Source organism: Microcaecilia unicolor, chromosome 7 (genome assembly GCF_901765095.1).
Source record: "Microcaecilia unicolor chromosome 7, aMicUni1.1, whole genome shotgun sequence".
NCBI lineage: Eukaryota > Metazoa > Chordata > Amphibia > Gymnophiona > Siphonopidae > Microcaecilia > Microcaecilia unicolor.
This window is the reverse complement of record NC_044037.1, coordinates 88,677,204-88,696,753: the sequence shown is the minus strand read 5'-3', so window position 1 is coordinate 88,696,753 and position 19,550 is coordinate 88,677,204. Positions and strand designations below refer to the sequence as shown.

The 19,550-nt window shown below is 40.7% G+C and overlaps 1 protein-coding gene across 2 annotated transcripts in view; it reads right to left on the bottom strand.

Moving 5' to 3' along the window:
- AIFM1 (apoptosis inducing factor mitochondria associated 1) overlaps positions 1–19,550 on the bottom strand; it is a 96,275-nt gene that overhangs the window by 59,653 nt on the left and 17,072 nt on the right. Inside the window, exons 2-6 of one of the 2 annotated variants that reach the window (XM_030209054.1) lie at positions 17,937–18,082; positions 11,653–11,752; positions 6,949–6,975; positions 3,018–3,148; positions 2,580–2,710 (exon numbers count right to left, since the gene is read on the bottom strand). In XM_030209054.1, coding sequence (XP_030064914.1) covers positions 2,580–2,710; positions 3,018–3,148; positions 6,949–6,975; positions 11,653–11,752; positions 17,937–18,082 — 535 coding nt within the window. Of the gene's footprint in view, positions 1–2,579; positions 2,711–3,017; positions 3,149–6,948; positions 6,976–11,652; positions 11,753–16,575; positions 16,695–17,936; positions 18,083–19,550 lie in introns of those variants that run through there. The other variant, XM_030209055.1, reaches the window with a different exon arrangement.

Here is a 19,550-nt window from a genome sequence, read left to right as displayed (position 1 = left end):
CTTCTGTGCACTTCATAAATATGCTCCCAGGTATCTCACCTTTTCTCCCTGATCTGGTCCCCTGAGCCCTTTGAAAACCCACTACCCCCCCCCCCCCCCCCCCCCCCCCCCCCCCCCCCCCACACACACTGTACATCACTACAATAGCCATTAAGGGTGAAGGGGCACCTATTTGTGGGTACAGTAGGGTTTTTGTCACTTTGGGAGATGTTATAGTTTCCACAAGTGTGACAGGTAAGGGAGATAGGGACCTGAGTCCCCCACTCCATAGTGCATTGTATTGACCACTACACTACTACTCCAGGGACCTGCATGCTGCTCTAATAGACCTAGTTATAACTTCTGAGGCTATTATAGAGGCTGATAAGTCAAGGGTGGGAGGGGGGGCAGTGAACATTTGGGGGAGGGGTATTGGATCACCCCCCCCCCCCCCACCCGATTCCCTTCAGTGGTCATCTGGTCATTTAGGGCACCTTTTGCGCCTTATTCATTATAAAAATTCAGGTCTAGACCAAAATGTTGACATTTCACCCCTAGACGTTTTGGTTTTGTTCCATTATGGCTGAAAAACGTCCGGAACATGCCCGATACACTCCCTTGAGATTTAGATGCACTGCAGAAGAAAAGCATAGAACAGTGGTTCCCAAGCCTGGTCTTGGAGGCACCCCAGCCACTCGGGTTTTCAGAATATCTACAATGAATATTCATGACATAGATTTACATGCAGTGGAGGCAGTGCATGCAAATCACCTCATGAATATTCATTGTGGGCATCCTGAAAACCTGACTGGCTGGGGTGCTTCCAGGATCAGGTTTGGGAACCACTGTCATAGAAAAACATCTGAAAAATAGGTTTTGAAAATACTGATTTGGACATTTTTGAGAGAAAAACGTCCAAATACTGCTTCATGCCACTTTTCAGATGTTTTTCTCTTTCCAAAATGAGCCCCAATGTACCCAATCACAATCTGAAAGCTGCGCTTATGACCAGTCTCACTTTCATATTGGGATGTTTGGATTTGCTTTATGATTTTCACATCAAAAAGGATACAGAGAATACCTAGCATAAAGGTTCTCTCTAAGAATTTCTTTAGCATGTAAAATGAATATCTGCCACCCACTAACAAGCCTTATCCCCCAGGAACTTGGACATGTCTGAATGGAAATTCCACTGCTCCTTAGATAATGTATCTTTTATAAAGGCCACAATGCAGATCACATACAAGGCTCCAGATATTAAATAGTATCTCAAACACATCACTAATTCTAGCATACCACCAGTTTTCACAGGAAGTGGATTTCCTTGAAAATTTTCAATTCAAAAATTCTCCCATGCCACTTTAATCTAATTTGCTTGAATTGAGGATTAACATTTTTCGGTTTTACTCAGCAATTTTTCCCCAATATCATACATAAGAATATAACTTTCCAACAGCGGCCAATCCAGGTCACGATACCTGGCAAGAACCCCAAAATTAGTAAGATTCCAAGCTGAATATCCACAAGGATAAGCAGTACCTTTCCCTTAAATCTGTGCTTAATAATGATTTACAAACACTTATCCAAACCTTTTTAACCCAGCTACACTGGAGGAGTGGCCTAGTGGTTAGGGTGGTGGACTTTGGTCCTGAGGCACTGAGTTCGATTCCCACTTCAGGCACAGGCAGCAACTGTGACTCTGGGCAAGTCACTTAACCCTCCATTGCCCCATGTAAGCCGCATTGAGCCTGTCATGAGTGGGAAAGCACGGGGTACAAATGTAACAAAAAAAAAAAAAAATTTTGTCATATCCTCTGAACTATGCATGGAGTGAAAAAATATTTTCTGCTATTGGTTTTAAATGCACTATTTAGTAACTACATGGAGTGTACACTTGTCTTTGTACTTCTTCAAAAGAATAAACAATCGATTCATGTTTACCTGTTCTACTCCATCTCTATCATAGCTCCCCTCAGTCATCTCTTCTTCAAGCTGAAAAGCCCCAATTTCTTTAGCCTTTCCTCATAGGGGGGACATTCCATTCCCTTAATCATTTCAGTCACCCTTTTCTGTACCATTATATCCATCTCTGAATTGCACATGATATTCAAGGTGTGCTCACACCACGGAGCGATATTTTACCCTAAATAGATGTGTGATCTGATTTGACATTTTTTGACCTCTTGTAGTTAGTAAAAGCAGGAAGAAAAAACCACCATATTAATTTCCCTCAAGTATCTCAATGTTTTTCACTGTAGCCAAGTATTTGAATTAAAATATTTGATTATGAAGAGAAAAAAGAAAGATACTGACAGAACTATGCTAATAATACAAGTCCTCCATATAAAAGCAGTACCACACTATAGTGAATATACCCATTAATGGAGTTTTAAATGTCGTACTGAAACAAATTCAAAGCTTGAAATTTGTCAAGCTTGCTTAAAGTTTGAAATGCTATTCATTCATTACTAACAAATTTTCTGAAATGATATATTTTCAATGCAAAAATACAGCATGAGAGTTTTCCACCCTATACCTTTCTCTGGTCTACTGTAAACATAAAATCACCGGATACTTGCTATCCAGCAGAGGTCACGCACCTTCTCTCTTTGCCATTCCACTGTTTGAATCTAAGTGTTTCTCTGACATTTGGATCCTCAGAAAACCATAGTTCTTTGGACAGAGGAGGGCGCATATATGGAGGGTCAGATTCCTCTGATATGATCAAGACCTATATAAGTAGAAGAAAAGAAAAAAAAAAAAAAGATCAAGTTCCTTGCTGCAGTCATGTAAGCAGTGAAAGGATAATATTTATACATTTCCTGTTTCAAATTTGTTTTTCATATATCTGGTTATATAGACAAACTCTTAGTATACCACTGGCACAATCTGACTCAGGAGGATCACAGTGTCTCTTATGCAAGTTGAAGTGAAATACCACCCCACTATGACAATGCAAAAGCTACCATTTCTGCGTATAACAATGTTTCCTTTATCCCCCACAACCACTGAAAAAAATGGTTTCGGCTCAAGCTTACCCGTGCACCAGGGTCTCGTGCTCGGATCGATCTGGCTGCAGCAAACGCTGCTGTGCCCCCACCAATCAGCAGGAAAGGGGCATGGGATGGCGGTAGAGGGAGAGCGCTCACGTCTTCCACTGGAGCTGCAACTACAGGATTTTAGATAAGATGCAAAAGATCTGCAAAAGATCTGACCAAAGTACAAACAGAACCCACAACTCAAAATTTAAATTCTTGGGACTTGTTCACAACAGACCTAGTTTAAGCAAGCTGGAGATCAGAGTCTACAGTATTGCAATAGGAAAAGAAATATAACAAACTGCAACAGGCTTTGCTCACATATAACATAACACTGTGTTTATAGCCCGCAACACTTCATAGTTCAATGCAGCACAAGTACATAAGTAATGCCACATAATATTAAAAGTCAGCTTGCAATACTTCTTCGGCAACTCCACGGGCTTAATATGTAGACGTCCACAGCCCTTGCTGGTTTGAATTGACATACCCAAAATACCTTGAAGGAGAGCAAAAACCACTGTCCAAAAGCCCTGTGCCTGCAGGCAGTCCCACCAAATATGTACAAAACAAAAAGGCACACAACTGCTTACAAAACAGTAGATAAAAAACAACAAAGCAGTGGAATCAAATGCATTTATTGGACCAATATCCAACGTGGCCACGTTTCGCCCTCAGGCTGCGTCAGGGGTACAAACTATCAAAAGTGTATATAAATATATCATATACACTAGTAGTTCCAAAAATCTAGTTCCACTTATCTGCTACTTCCAACTGAACTGATATGCATTATGTAGGAGTTATGGGGTGAGATACCACATGTATAGCATTTTATATCCATTTTCTACACCCCTGCTCAATTTAATAATATATATTCAAATGTTCGTCACTTTGCTGGCACCTGTGCAGGGAGAGAGGTACAATGGGTCATATATGGTAGTCTTGTTGAAAGGTTAAGAGCGTACTGGAGAGGTATCCATTGTAGACTTCAGAAATGGTTTCAATGCCAAATTCCTTGGGACCCAGGGATTTTCCTACTCAGTAGACCTGCTCTCAATCTCTTACGCCTTCACCAAGCTTTAGTCACCCATTGTCTTAAACTAATGACTGCAGCTCTCATTAGAAGAGTAAGAACACTTCTGCCTTGGTAGCATGGCAACACGAACTGTGGTATATTTGTGAGATGGAGTGCTTAACAGCAGAGCATAGAAAAGCACTGGGTGAATGGGAGAAAATATAGCGACATTTCTTGCTTAACTGTAATTAGTTTGCGTGGACTGGCCCTGGATGGATGGGCATATTAATTTGATTGAATCTCTCTGGCAAGTACGATCCATTGAGGGAATACGATTCAGGACAATCTCTCTGCTCACATTTCATGTTGCTCAGTTTATTTGGGGGGAGGGAGGGTGGATTTGTTGGGAGTTTAAATATCTAGAGGTTTCTGTTATCCTTCTAATATATTACTACTGTTTAGTATGCACTGAATGTTCTCCTTTAATTAGGTCTCTTAGAAAACATGCCTGTTTTGCTTTGATTTATTGCTAATTGATATAAAGATTTGTACTTAAGTTGCTGCCTGTATAAATGAATTGTTCTCAATAAATACCTCTGAAAATAAAAGCAGCATAATTACAAGGTTCCAAAATGAGCCCTGATGCATGGCCCCAGTCAAGGACTATCACTGGACAGCAGGAAGTGCAAAGCTGCACCGATGTGCTGAAAGGTAGGCGCGCTCACTTATGTCAATGGCTGGTGTAAGTTGGTGTGCCTAGTGCACCATGCTATGCGAGTAACCGATAGTATTCTATAAGTTGGGCAAGTCGATTGGCAACACCACCCATGCTCTGTCTGCATGCATTCATTTTCTCTCTCTCTCATATATACACAAATAAATGCACACACAGTTGTTTTAAAGAATAGTGGGTTTCATCACTTTTACCTTCCAAATCAATTAGAGCCGGAGTTTGGATTTTCTCATATTTTATTGATCCTTCCTCCTGCTGCTCCTAATGTGGCCACTGCAGCAACAGCCTTAAAGATCTGAGCAGTTTAGCAGGGCTTCTGCAATCTTGCACCAGGGAGTCTAAATACAGCCATCAGGAATTGCCATGGCAACCTCTTCCCCAGAAGCTGTGATCCCTGCCTTACTCGATTCAGGAACTAAACCGGGGAGATCCTCTGCATGGCAGCATTGCCACTAAGCCAGCCCAGCATCTCCTATTTACCTTGTGCAATGAATAGACTGTCTAAATTAAGTGTCCCTAAATCCGTCTTTGAGGTCTGCAAGCCAATCTGGCTTTCAGGATTTCCACAAATGTGAAAGCATTACTTCTACTGCATATCTGCATACATATCTCTTATTCACACCCACTACAGAGATTTAAAAAAACTAGATTGATCTGAGCCTTCAAGCTCTGAATTTGAGAACCCCAGCCTAAAAAGGTTTACAGCCTAAAGCATGTAACAGATGCTCAGTCTTCTCTGATCACACCCAGCTACTCATGAACTATAGAAGCGCTTCAATCCATTGAAGATCAATGAGAATAAATCCTATAGTTAAAGCACATCTGCTGTACATGCTCTAAAATGTACAGATAATACATGCATTGCAATTGGCACTGTGTAACGCATAGTCATATTTCTAATAAACAGTTTTAGGATTTTCTGCACTGGTTATGACAGAAGCCATCAAAAAGGAGTGAGGAAACAAAAAATGAGAAAGCCAAAAGCTAAGTGATGTAAAAATATCCTATTTATTGTTTCCAAAGTATTGCAAGCGTACAGAGGTCTCAACACAGCCGTGTTTAGGAAGCCGTGCCCCTAATAATGAAAATATATATAAAAATATAGTACATATCAAATGAAGTAAAACAAAATGCTTAATTAGTAACACTTGTTTGCATTACCTTATATGTTGTTCAACATTCATTGGCACTTGCTTCGAGTATTTTTTAATTTTTTTTTGGCTGTCTTTTCTTTGGTTTCACGCTTTCAAAGCTTGTTATATTCTGATAGCTCTCCGCTATTTTCTCCTCCTTGTTTATAGACCAATACAGCACTATATAAAGCACATACCCAGCTCCTAGCATTGTATTTTTTCGCAGATCAATTACTGCATATTTTAGCACATTTACGTAACATACAAATTCTAAAACATGGTTTTAACTTCAATGAAGTACCACATTCGCCCTTCACTTCCCCCCCATTGTTCTATATTGCAACATGTTCTCCACTATTCCTCAGTTTTCATATATGCATTTTCTATATGTAATATTCCATTTTTTCCAGCATTTCTAATTGTTTGCTATTTTTAAATCTATAGATGCTATTTGCATTTGTCACCTTTGTGACTGCTACATTTAGGGCCCTGTTTACTAAAGGTAAACTAGCATTTTTACAGCATGCTAAAAATTGGTGTGCTAAACTCTAGAGACACCCGTATATTCCTGTAGGTGTCTCTAGTGTTTAGCATGTGTTAATGATTAGCACACGCTAAAAACGCTAGCACGCCTATAGTAAACAGGGCCCTTAGTGTACTGTGTATGTCAAGGTATGTTTTATTTTCTATACAGTTCAATAGTGTATGTCTCAAGTCAGTTTTATTCAGTTATTTGTATTTTACAGTATGTTAACATCTTTTCATGTACCTTTATTATTTTTATTACTTTTGTATTGCATTTTTAACCATTGTCTCTATCATCACTGCACTGTATTTTATTGATATTTTGTTTTACTTCATTTGATATACACTATTCATACATTTATCATATTTTTATATGCATTAGGGATCCTGATGAAGGCACACCTGCCGAAACAGGGGAAGTCTTGACATGCACCCAAGTTTCAAACTTGTAATTATTCTACCTTGCTCTATGCAGATGATAAATGTTCAAAGTTTACCAATATTCCTTTGTTCCATGTTTCTTACCTCCTTCATGGGATGGTTTTTTGCTCTCTACAGAAAAATTTAAAAACAAGTATTCAAACTTTTAAAACAAGAAAACATGTCCCAGGAAAAAGATTATTATACAGCACAGATCAGTAATAAGAAGTTAAATGTGAAGCCTCAAGTTGATGGGTTTATAGATGTTTGGAGTTGAATGTTAAGAAGGTAGCATACAATCCTATGTGGATCCAATAAAACATCTGAAGTCACACCAGATAGGTCAAGGTAATAAATAGGAATACAACAAAAAGGAAGGAAAATAAGGCGATACATTTTTAGTTCAAATGAAAAAAAGTTATTGCCTTATTTTCCTTTGGTCTGTTTTATCGCTACTATCCCGATAAAAAGTGAATTGTATTCCTTGAACTATGTTTATATTTACTTATGTTTATTATAATCTTCATACACTGTCTTTCTGTGGTACATCCAAAGTGGTTTACATATTATATACATGTACTTGCTCTGTCCCTAGTGAGCTCACAATCTAAAGTTTTGTACCTGGTGCAATGGAGGTTGCACAGGGTCAAAAGGAGCTGCAGTGGGACTGGAACCCAGTTCTTCTGGTTCTCAGCCCACTAAACTAACCATTAGGCTACTCCTCCATTCCATAATTATTATTCTATTTACTTGTATACTTCCTGCCAATTGTGTACCTGTTTAAGTTTGTCATTGGGAAGTGTGGAATGTTAAATGACTTGCCCAAGACCACAAAGAGCAGCAGTGGGAGTGGAACCCAGCTCCCTCAAATTTCACCCGATGCACTAACCATCAGGCTACTCCTCTACTCCACTCCACATATGACTTCATGCATACAGCAGCAGGGTGGGAGGTTTGAGTGTCATGTAATTAAGTTACATAAAGAGCTACAAAACAAAAAAAAAAAAACCAAAACCAAAACCAAAAATGAACTGCTGAAGAGGACAGGCTTTGCTTTTGTTCATCCTTAGCTATGCAGGGCTTCCTACCTTACTTATTCCCATCCAGCATTTATGGGACAACAGCCATCTGGGCCATTTCCTACATCCCCTCCCACAGAGCAGCAAAAGTAATGAAATAAAATAAATGTTCCAAACAGGCTCAGAAAGAGAGGAAAATGAATCTGTTTACCTGTAATGGGGGTTCCCCATAAACAGAAGGATAATGGGTGAGGTTATCTGACAGTGCCAACACAGATAGCTGTCAGAATTTGCATGACTTTCCATACAGCCATTACTTTACAAGCTCTCTCAGACTATTTAGGATTCAATTCCCTGGAAGGTAAGCATCTGACTTATCCTGCTGTCTAGAGGGAACCCATGTTACAGAGTAAGCAACTGTTTCTCTATTGATACTTAGGATGAATCAGCCACACACATCAGGAAAACCATAACTGTTGGTTGCCTTAAAAAATGTACCTTTCGTCTCTACAGGGCAACCTGGATAGAAATATAACTTAACTAGAAAGGCCCTTTAAAGCTGCTTACTCAAAATGCACTGTCAAAATATATGTCCAGATAGCACAACATTCCCTCGTATAAAGTGGTGCTACAATCAATAATCACTCATATGTTTTGACTAGTCAATCTATAATACAAACAGTAGGGTACTCATCTGAAATTTCAGCACCAGCGGAAGTCTTGTGAGGCCACCGCTTGAAGTCTCGGCAGTCATTTTAAAGAAGCGGCAACAGTGAATGGATCAGCAATAGCAGGCAGGAAAGAGTGGGAATCTTTCCTGCCCAGAAGAGGCCACTAGACCACCAGGGTGCATTAAGGTATGTTCGGGGAGGGCACCCTGACTCAGTGCTGGAGGGGAGGGGAGGTGGCTGGATGGGAGGGGGCTGTAAAAAGGATGGATGGAGTGTAGGTGCAGGGAGGGAAGAGGGCTGGAAAAAAAAGATTGGTAAGAGGGACGTACATGGGGGAATACAGAATATTGGATAGAAGGGGATGGAGAGAAGGGGAGGGGAGGACATGTTGCTCATGGATGGGAGGGAAAGGAAAGGGGGATATGCTGCTCATGGATATTCGCTTTCTTGAATACATGCATCTTAAATTTTGTAGTTAGTAGAGTACGGAAGAAAATGCATTTGTTACTTTTAGAAGTATTTTCATTGCTTATAGAATCTGGCTTTCTTGGGGGGGGGGGGGGGGGGAGTTAAAGGTGACTGTGCGGCGGGGGGTAGGAATGGGGAGATTACTTGTGGAGGTAGGTGGGGATAGGTTAGATTCCCGCAAAGATGGGGATTTCTGTCCCTGTGCAACTCTCTAATCCCAAACCACCCTGCTTGTTAAAAAAAAACAAAAAAAAACAGTTGGTTGTGTGTGCAGATAAGTACGTGTTTTTTTTTATTTAATCCAGGAAGTGAACTGGGGGGGGGGGGGGGGGTAAGGAATGGCTTTGAACTCTAGTTGGTTGATGTGGAGACTGCTCTCCTACTGGTTCCCGAGGCCTTGTGTCCTGAACTGCAGCAAATGGACTCCCCAAACCAATAGGGTAAGCTGTGGTTGTGGTGGCTGAAAAGGGCATCCTCGAGGTTTGTTGTGGGCACCACCAAAGCGGAGAATGTTTGGCTGTCGGAATAAGAGGGACTTTCTTGGTGGGAGACCGTTCCACTGTAGCTTGAGGTGCCATTTCAAACAGCCCATGTGCAATCAGACTTGAGGGACTACATACATTGTGACTGTCAGATGACATAAGGAGGCACAGTATGCTCCAGGTTTATGTTCACTGTGTTGTGGCCAGATGCCCAGCAAACACAATTAATGTACCTAGCTGGTCCTTTGCTCCCTATAAGGAACTTCTCATAGTTGATCAGAAATCCTAGCTCTTGCAGAATTTCTGCAGCAACATAGATGGTGTACTAAGCTTGTTCATCAAAGGGTGACAACAGAAGTCAGTCATTGCAATAGTGCCGCACCTATGCAGGTGCACAACCACCACAGCAAGGCATTCTGTGAAAACTCTGGGCACAGAGGGACCAAAAGTGAGGGCTCTGTATCGAGTGTGTCAATTGAGGAACATGAATTGTAGACATCACCAGGATTGTGGATGAACTGGGATGTTGATGTAAGCATTCTTCAGATCCACAGGGGCTAGCCAATTCCCTGGCTGAATAGAAGTTATCATGGCCAGGGAGTTCAACCTGAACCTATCAAAAAATTGACTTTGTACAGGTCAAGAACTGGCCTGAGGATCATGATTTCTTGGAGATGAGGAATAATCTGTAGTAGAATCTTCAGTTTATTTGTTCAGGTGGTACTTCCTCTACTGCTCTGTTAAATTAATATATTAAGCTCTGTGGGCAGAATGGCAGCATATTAGTAGGAAAGCTCTGAGGTAACATCAAACACATGGTCAGGTAGGTGAACAAAGTTCAGCTTGTACCCCACCCCCCCCTTTAGAGATGATATTGCAGATCCACTGCTCTGTGGCAATTGCATGCCAAGCCTCTGTGAAAATAAGCCTGCCCCCTCCCCCCCCACTGGTAGGAAGTCAAAAGTTAGGAAGGGGCTTGACGGTCATCACAGTTCAGGTGGCAGACTACTTGCATTCTTGAGACTGTTGCTTCTGTGAATAGGGTTCAGCAGGTTGACCAAGTATACACCCAAAATCACCTCCTCAGGTAGAATTGCTGGAAAAATTGTTCATGGCACGGTCTTCTGTAGTGAGACTGCATGGGCTTCCTGTATTGAGAGTCAGGAGGTGGGGACAACAGCTCTCAGAATGGAACAGTTCCCCTTGATCTGTGAGACTGTCCTTCACCTTGGCCCCAGATAGGTAGTCCTTGAGATAAAGTACATGGGTGAGGCAATTATGCAAATCCTACCCAAGGCCCTCAATCAAGCTATTCTATGTGCACAGATGGTTATTGTGGCATGCTGTGTCCTAAGCATTATACGTGAATTGCATAAGATAGTATGGTGACTATCTAAAGGGTGATATGCAAGCCAGACATGGGGGATGGGGAGTTTACAATATTTTAGCACCAAGACAGTGATGGAAAGGGATTGGGCGCACTAGGGATCAGTATTTTATGTAAACTTACATAATTATTTGTATGCATATAAGGGAAATTACGTATTCATCAAATTGATTTGCATACACTTTCTCCTTGGTATGCAAACCTAATTGTGGATATCCTGAAAACTTGACTGGCTAAGTTTCCCTCAGAACAGGTGTGGGAATCACTGATATATGTGCATAACTGCATAATTCCCTAGGATGTACTAAGAAAGCAAAAAAACAAAACAACAACGCCCATGGAATAGCTCCAATGATATTAGACAGAGGGACTGCTGTAGATCAGGCAGTACTGTACTGTCACAGTCCCGAGCAGACATCAGACCAATAAGATGCAAACCATGTGTATGTGGAGGGGGGGGGGGGGGGGGGGGAGGAAAGCAGACCCAGGTTGGGGATTTCTGATAGCTTCACTCATCTGTGAGGCTGATTCATCCTGCCTGTTGATGGAGGAACATGTCATATGAGATGTTTGACAACTTATCTTCAATATTTGCTCTGTGAACTTCAGCCAATTGCTATTTATGAAAGTACAAAACATCCTTTTAAGTATCTGCAACAAACTGTTTGAGAAAATACGACCTAACACACACTCTGCTAAACATCCAATCTAGCATGTATAGTAATTTCTAGCATCAACTTCTGCTAAAGAAAGGAGTTTAGATGCATCAGCACAGTACCCACCACTGATTTCTGCTTCTTTCTGCTTCAGTTCATCATTTGTTGAAAATGATGTCATTCGATCGTTGAATCTGGTTCTGTCATTTTTCAGTGTCTTGAAGAGCTAATGGCAGAACAGGGACATGTAAATATTTTTTTTAAAAAAAGGGAAAACTCTAAAGTGTTTACTAATCAAACTGTCACTCACACGATCTTATCCCTCCCTTTTAAATTTGTACATTTTCCAGATCTAAAAATTTGAATAAACCAGAACTGCCCCATCCATGTTGTCAGCATTAGAGTTCAATATACCTTACAGGATCAATAACATCTGCTCACTGCAGAATTAAAAAATTGCTTCAAGTAGCAACATAAAAATCTTAATAAATAAATAATAAACACAGTTCTTACAAGAGTTAGATTAAAGAACAGTAAAGCATCCCCCAACCCACAAACCCATAACATATTATTTTGCCCTAACACTGTCAAGCCTCCTGTTTATGACAGATTCTGCTTTCTTGCTCTACAGAAACTTCTCAGAGTGGAGGTCTATCATCTGACTATGCTGGTTAACATAATTAAGGAGAACTTCCATGTCTAAAATTCAAGTTAGCTTATTGTTCAGTGTGGTGAAAGGGGCTAGGATTCTACCTACAGTTACACAAATAAGTTGGACAAGAGCAGTTTCAGGATAGATCATTTTAAATTCCTTGAGAAACTTAGCAAGTTGGGTCTAGAGGGCTCAGTATTTGGTTGGTTCAAAGGATTCTTGGAAAATCATAGCTACACTGTACTGAAGAATGGTGTTCGTTCTGATGCTTGGAAACCCTGGGGCCCTTTTACAAAAGCGAGCTGAAAAATGGCCTGTAGTAGTGTAGACGCGTATTTTGGGCACGCGCAGAATCATTTTTCAGCGCACCTGTAAAGAATGTCTTTATTTTTGCCGAAAATGGACGTGCAGCAAAATGAAAATTGCCGCAAATCCATTTTGGTTCTGAGACCTTACCGCCAGCCATTGACCTAGCGGTAAAGTCTCACGTGGTAACCGGGCGGTAATGACCTGTGTGCATCCGAAAAGAAAAATTATTTTTCGGAAGCGTGCCAAAAATGAAATTACCGCAAGAGCCACGTGGCAGCCAGGCAGTAACTTCATTTTGGCGCGCATAGACCCATACGCAGCTTAGTAAAAGGTCCCCCCCCCCCCCCCCCGTAAGCGGTGTCCCTCAGGGTTCACCACTGTCCCTGTTATTTAATCTCTTTATGTCTGACCTAGGCACAGTTTCTCTGCCTGTGGCTGCATCTCTTATTTTCATATGTAGATATTTTTGTTTTGGCACCTGTATACTCAGATCAAAACACTGACTTTTTCAATAATTGACCAAAGTATTACCAAGGTAAAATTAGGGGCTCATAATCATTTACTTAAACTAAATGCAGACAAAATATTTTGTGGTTCAGTAATTCTCTGGCCGATATCCCTGCGGCTGTCCATTTATCGTATTTGGTACTGTTTTGACTAATTTTGATATCCTCCACCATTCGCAATCAGGTTTTCGAGTCCATTACAGCACAGAGACCGTTCTGGTCACCCTCTTATCCAACTTTAGACGAGAACTTTCTGTTGGACGGAAGATTCTTCTGCTACAATTTGATATGTCTAGTGCTTTTGACATGGTGGATCATGAACTCCTGCTCCATTTATTGGATTCTTTTGGTATAGGAGGGCCAGTTTTACATTGGTTCAAGGGTTTCTTGACTTCTAGGTCCTATCAGGTAATGGTGAATTCCTATACTTCGGAATCGTGGAATGCCTCCTGTGGGGTCCCTCAGGGTTCTCCCCTATCACCGACACTATTCAATATTATGATGATGCCTTTAGCCACAGCACTTGCAAATCTGGACCTCAACCCTTTCATCTATGCGGACGATATTACAGTCTACATCCCTTTTCAATCCACAGTATCAGAAGTTACCAACCTCATAGATGCCTGTTTCTCCACTTTAGAACATTGGGCCAGGGTGTTCCGCTTCAGGCTAAACAGGGAAAAAACTCATTGTCTCATCCTATCGTCCATGCACTCTCATGTATCCGACACAATGCTTCCAGTTCTGGGCTCTACCCTCCCGATTACCAAAAGTCTGAGACTTTTAGGAGTGCATCTGGATTCACATCTCCAGCTGGCTGACCACGTACAATTAGTCTCCAAAAAAATGTTCCAGGCCATGTGGAGACTTCGGCGCATCAGATATCTCCTTCCCAGAGAACTGTTCCGTACCCTTGTCCACTGGCTTGTCCTATCCCACCTGGATTATTGTAGTGGTATTTATGTGGGTTGCCAGACCTCCTTGTTGAAAACGTTCCAAACGGCTCAGAACACTGCGGCACGGCTCATCCTTAAAGAAAGGCGTTTTGCACATGCTGAACCCCTGCGATTTAAACTTCATTGGCTGCCAGTACAGGAGCGCATCGCTTTTAAGATCTGCTCCCTAACACATAAAATCATTTATGGGGCCTCCCCGGATTACATGCTCCCCTTGATCGACCTTCCGCCTAGAAATGCCAACCCTGCTGCTCGGTCCTATCTCCACCTCCATTTTCCGAATTGTAAGGGAGTTAAGTATAAGAAAATCTTCGCCTCGTCCTTCTGTTATTGGAGTCCCAAATACTGGAACACATTACCTCGTCACCTTAAAACTCAAGAGGATCATGCCCTTTTCAAGAAGTTGTTAAAGACATTCCTCTTTGCTAAGACTTACCACTCAACTTGCCATGTTGATTAAAGTATCCCTTGTCCCTTACCCTACCTAGTTCACGTTGTTAGTTTCTTCCCTCCAACCTACTTCTTTATGCTTGACTAAGCTATTAAGTTTGTACTCTTATTTAATTCTCTGTGAGCCACATTGCGCCTGCATGAGTGGGAAAATGTGGGATATAAGTAATAAATAAATAAACTCTATCTCAGGTACTTGGGAGTTCTTTTGGACTCAACTTTGTCCTTTGAGGGTCAGGTAAATAATAATATGGTTAAGAAATATTTTTAAGCTTAAATACCTGAGAACGATCTGCTCTAATTTTCATGAAGAACATTTCGTTTTGGTACTACAGGCCAAGTAAAACATGGCGTAAATGGCCATGACTAAGTTTGGTCGCGTGAAGAGGCGTACCACATATTCTATATACCGCATGGAACTCTAAGCCTATTCTATAAAATAAAGGCGTGTTTTAGAGGATACGCTTAGGCATACTTTTTTTCGATGCAGAATTTTCAGGCACCAAATATAGGACCTAGCCCAAAATGTCTTTGAAGAACATAGACAATGGCTCAGGGCCTGATGTGTCTCATATACAAAAGGCCTTAGTAAATCAGGTCCCAAGAAATTAAGATAAGGAGGAGCCTACAGTCAATAACTAGGCAGGCTCATAAGCTGAACACTGTAGGTAGTGCAACTGCTTCACCAAAAGCACTCCTCAGCCTTTAAAGGTGACCATTAACATACGATTTCGTTTTTCAGTGTTGTAGTTGGCCATGAAACAGGTATCTCTATAAAGAGTATTTAGACATTTTTTTAAATGTATGTTTTACTGTCACTGAGGGCTCCAGAGCAGTGTGCTGATTTAGGGAAACAATCACTTCCAAGCAGCTTCAGAAGAACACGGTTATTGCTTCTGTATTTTTCAGGCTGCATTTTGATTCCCGATCTTTCCTGACCTCGACTGCCTGTGAACCCCATCCAGACTGACAAAGGTAAAGATTTGCTGGTTAAATGGAGAGAGGAGATGGCTACATAAGAGAGTGAGAAGGAAGACAGAGGGGAAGAAGAGGCTGGAAGACAGAAAGACAAACGTACAACACAACATACCATGAAAGCACTCTCTCCCCACCCCACCCAAAAAGAAAATAAGAACAGAAGAGCAGAAAACATGAGTGAAAAAAAAATAAAATCATTCTCCTTGATGCCTGTTGATACCTAAAATGTTTGACCAACACTTAACATTTCACAATATGTTCCACCCTTGAATACATTATATATGGATGCGGTTACAATTTTAAATAAGGACAGTAAAATCACAAACTTTAGACATAAAAAAAAGGTTCAGACTTGAAAAAAAAGTTTAGAAAGCCACAGCTAAATTCAAATGCTGATGATATTATTAAACATTCCTAAAGTTTTAAGTTTATTTTCCTGCTATCATCCTATGCTTATACCCAGCAAAAATGCATGACAGTTCCTGTGCACCCAGAGAAATGTGACTTGCCAACCAACCAAACTGAAAATGACAAGCCCCTCAAGGAAAATACTTTCATGTGACATCATGTAGAGGGCAGTTCTATGGACCACACAATTTTTCAGACACACCAGCAACCTTAGCTTGAATTTTACTTCATACACAACCGTATGCTATCCACAAATGGTCTATTAGAGGTATGTATGATGCTGTCTGACCAGGTGCTACACCACAGGATCAACAAAATCAGTTTTAGTGCATTTCATTGGAATTTAGAAAAAAATAATAAAAAGAGGAGTTTACATATAAAAAAAATCCCATCACATTTTAGGAAAACTGTCATATGACAAAATGTAGTTGGGTTTTTTTTAGTTCCGTGCACACAGCAGTTTCTAACAGGCAGCCACCACAATCTGAGGTCCTTTGTTTATGGGCAAGCAAATTTAATATCTGCTTCGATGTCTGCGGGGTTCATGAGATCTAAAACACTTATACAAAGGTGATCCGCTCATTGCCCATAATTATTTGCAAATGCAGTAAGGTATGAAATACAAATGTATTCAAAAGAGAGATGGAGATCGGGTGTCCATCCTTTAAAACCTTTTTTTGAAGGAATGCTGTTTTTGTTGATCCCTAGTTAAACATGCAAGGCAGGACCTATGTTCTCATGCTTCCCCCGCCCACCTCGGGGAAAGTACAATTTAGTTTACTCCTCTTACATAAGTTCCTGCCCCTGTGAGTGCTCCTCCTACAATTAAGTAGTACACAAGGTTGCTGCCATCTTTTCCAGGGACACCTGTAGACAGCGATCTAGAAGAGGTTCTGAGATGCTGACACTGCGCAACTGCAGGTACACACAGAAGATGGAGGGACAGAGAAAAAAGGAAATAGATAAAAAGGCAGCACTGAAGATTAGATGGAATTTATTTAGGGGCCCTTTTACTAAGCCGCGTAAGCGTCTACGCGCGCCCAACGCATGTCAAAATGGAGCTACCGCCCGACTACCACACGGCTCTTACGGTAATTTCATTTTTGGCACACTTCCGATACACGCATCTGAAAAATATTTTTTATTTTCGGGCACGCATAATGGACGCACGCCAAGTGGCATTTGACGCACATTAAGTCTTTACTGCCCAGATTCATTCATGCTAGGTCAATGGCTGGCGGTAAGGTCTCAGACCCAAAATGGTCGCATGGCAATTTTGATTTTGACGCATGTCCATTTTCGGCAAAAAAGAAAAAAAAGGCCTTTTTTACAGGCGCACTAAAAAATGGGATCAGCGTGTACCCAAAACCCACGCCTACACTACCGCAAGCCATTTTGCAGCGCACCTTAGTAAAAGGACCCCCTTATAAACTTATTACAAAGCTCTTTGGGGAGAAAAACATGTTAGTTTTCAGTTACCCTGCTTTCTTAACTTTTGAGTTTGTTCAGCTGTACCCGGTTTTGGAGTTTCTTTGTGTTGGAGAGGAGGTACAACAAGCTATATATCTTGTCAATAAATTCTGTACACTTACAGAAAAATACAAGTTATGTCTGTATTCTGCCTATGTATCAGTGTCTGGTTCAAGTCAGGAAAAAGGCAAAAACATCCCCAAATCCCAAGGGTATGATTCCGAAACACATGGAAAGATGACATCTTCAAAAAGTAAGAGACACCTCAACAGCCAAATTTATTTCTTGATGAGGTCTCTACTGGGAAAATGAACCAAAGTGTATGATCTAAAAATCAGTCTTAGGCCTTTCTACAATTTTTTTGTTATTGTTTTGTTTGAAACAAATGCTTAATAAAAAATTTTGTTTAGAATTCTCAGGTTATAATCTTTTCCAATAATCCAAGGTAACTGAAAGAAGAAATGAAAATGCTAGTAACAGAGAAGAAGCTGTTAATAAAGTCTCCATCCCACTGCTTCAGGTCGCTGAGCAGGGCAGCATTTACCCAGGAAACTTACATAAAACCCGTAAATGTTAAGAGGACTGGAAATCTGAGAGGTATGAGAAAGGGAAGTACAAGGCGGTCAGCTAGTAGCAGAGCCCCAAGGTGCAGCTGGTTTTATAAGCTGCCTTTCTACTTACATAAACACCAGCTCCTATGGATGATAAGCCCACAACAAGGGCAAAAAAAGAACTGTCCCCTTTGCCCCCCGGTACACCACCAGAGCTAGTCATGTGTCTGGTCATCTGCGGTTCTAAGGGAACACGCCATCGCTGCAACAAGATACCTAAGGGACACAATTTATCAGACAAAAAATACACAGAATCATCAGTGAATGACTTATCCTCTGTTTCTTTATATTTATGTTAGCCATCGGGTTGCTAGACAGGCTGAATTCTGAATGTTGCATGCTAATGGACTATTTTATCTACTCATTGGTAGGAGACTGCAGGATCATCCCCAAGAAATTTAAGTAATGAAAACATATGTCACTACAAAACAGCATTTTGGCGTACATTCTATGCTTCAGACTTGGGAAATAAACAGCAGTGGAAACAGTAAAATAAAAATAAATACTCTCACAAAATCTTGTGTTCCTGGGGGTGGGGAAGCAACACATTATAGCAATACATACCCTTAGGAAATACAGTAATATATAAAACATTAGCAGCTCTTTAGCTCGCTTCTGGGCAGAACATGGGCCAGGAACATTTAGAAAAACTGGCACTAAACAATTTTGAATGCCAGAAAAAAAAGGTACATTTTCCTTATTTTTTGTTCATTGATTTCATAGCTCTCTCCCTCCCTCCAGTCAGACTTGCTCTCATACCATTTCACCTGTTCCTTAACCCTCTCTCTTCATTTAGTCTCCCTCCCATTAATCTGCCTCTACTCCACTTGCCAGCTCAAGGCCACAGTAATAGGGGATTAAACAAGGAATTGGATTGGGACTCGTTGATTTAAACAGCTCTTACTGTGGGTCTTTTACATAGAGTCTCAGGTCTCTTTAAGACAGGCGCTAGTGAATAAATCAGGCATCTATAAAGGGCAGGCTTAGTAACGGCGTCATTTTAGAAAGCAAATAGAATTTAGTAAGAATAAGATGCAACGGATTTAGAGGTAAGAGTATGATTTGGTGCATTTTAGATTAAATGGTCATTGTGATAAAATATATCAGATTATTATCTTGGTTTTTTTTTAAGGACTTGACCTGATGCAGCTTATACTGTGAAACATGGCCCATATAAGCACTATCGGCAAGCGGTTCTAAAGGTAAGTTAAAGATTTGTATTGTGAGATCAATTAAATGTTTAGAACATATAAAGGATTTAATCAGAGACTTTAAGCAGCATTAAACATTAGCAGAAGAGCCAATGAAGAGTTTGGTAAATCACGGAGCCGAGTTCCCCGTGTGAAAAAGAGTTGACAGCTGAGGCTCTGGTGAAATTGTTTTTTTCTGTATAATTGATGCACCTTTGTGATTAATTTTGAATAGTGTTGGGGTTTTAAAAGTATCACAGTAATAGGAGTAGCAGCTTCTCAACTTACAGCCTGGCAACAGGTACTAAAAGTTTAGGAACTCGGGATTTTTCCACTTTATTTTTTTTTAATATAATCAGTGTTTGGGATTTCAACATTAAAATACAAAAATACAGCTTTAGCAAACACTTTTCTCTCTTCACATCACCCGATAACCCTTTTTTTTTTTTTTTCAATCTGAGGAGTTTCACATCCCCAGGACTCCTGGAACCGCG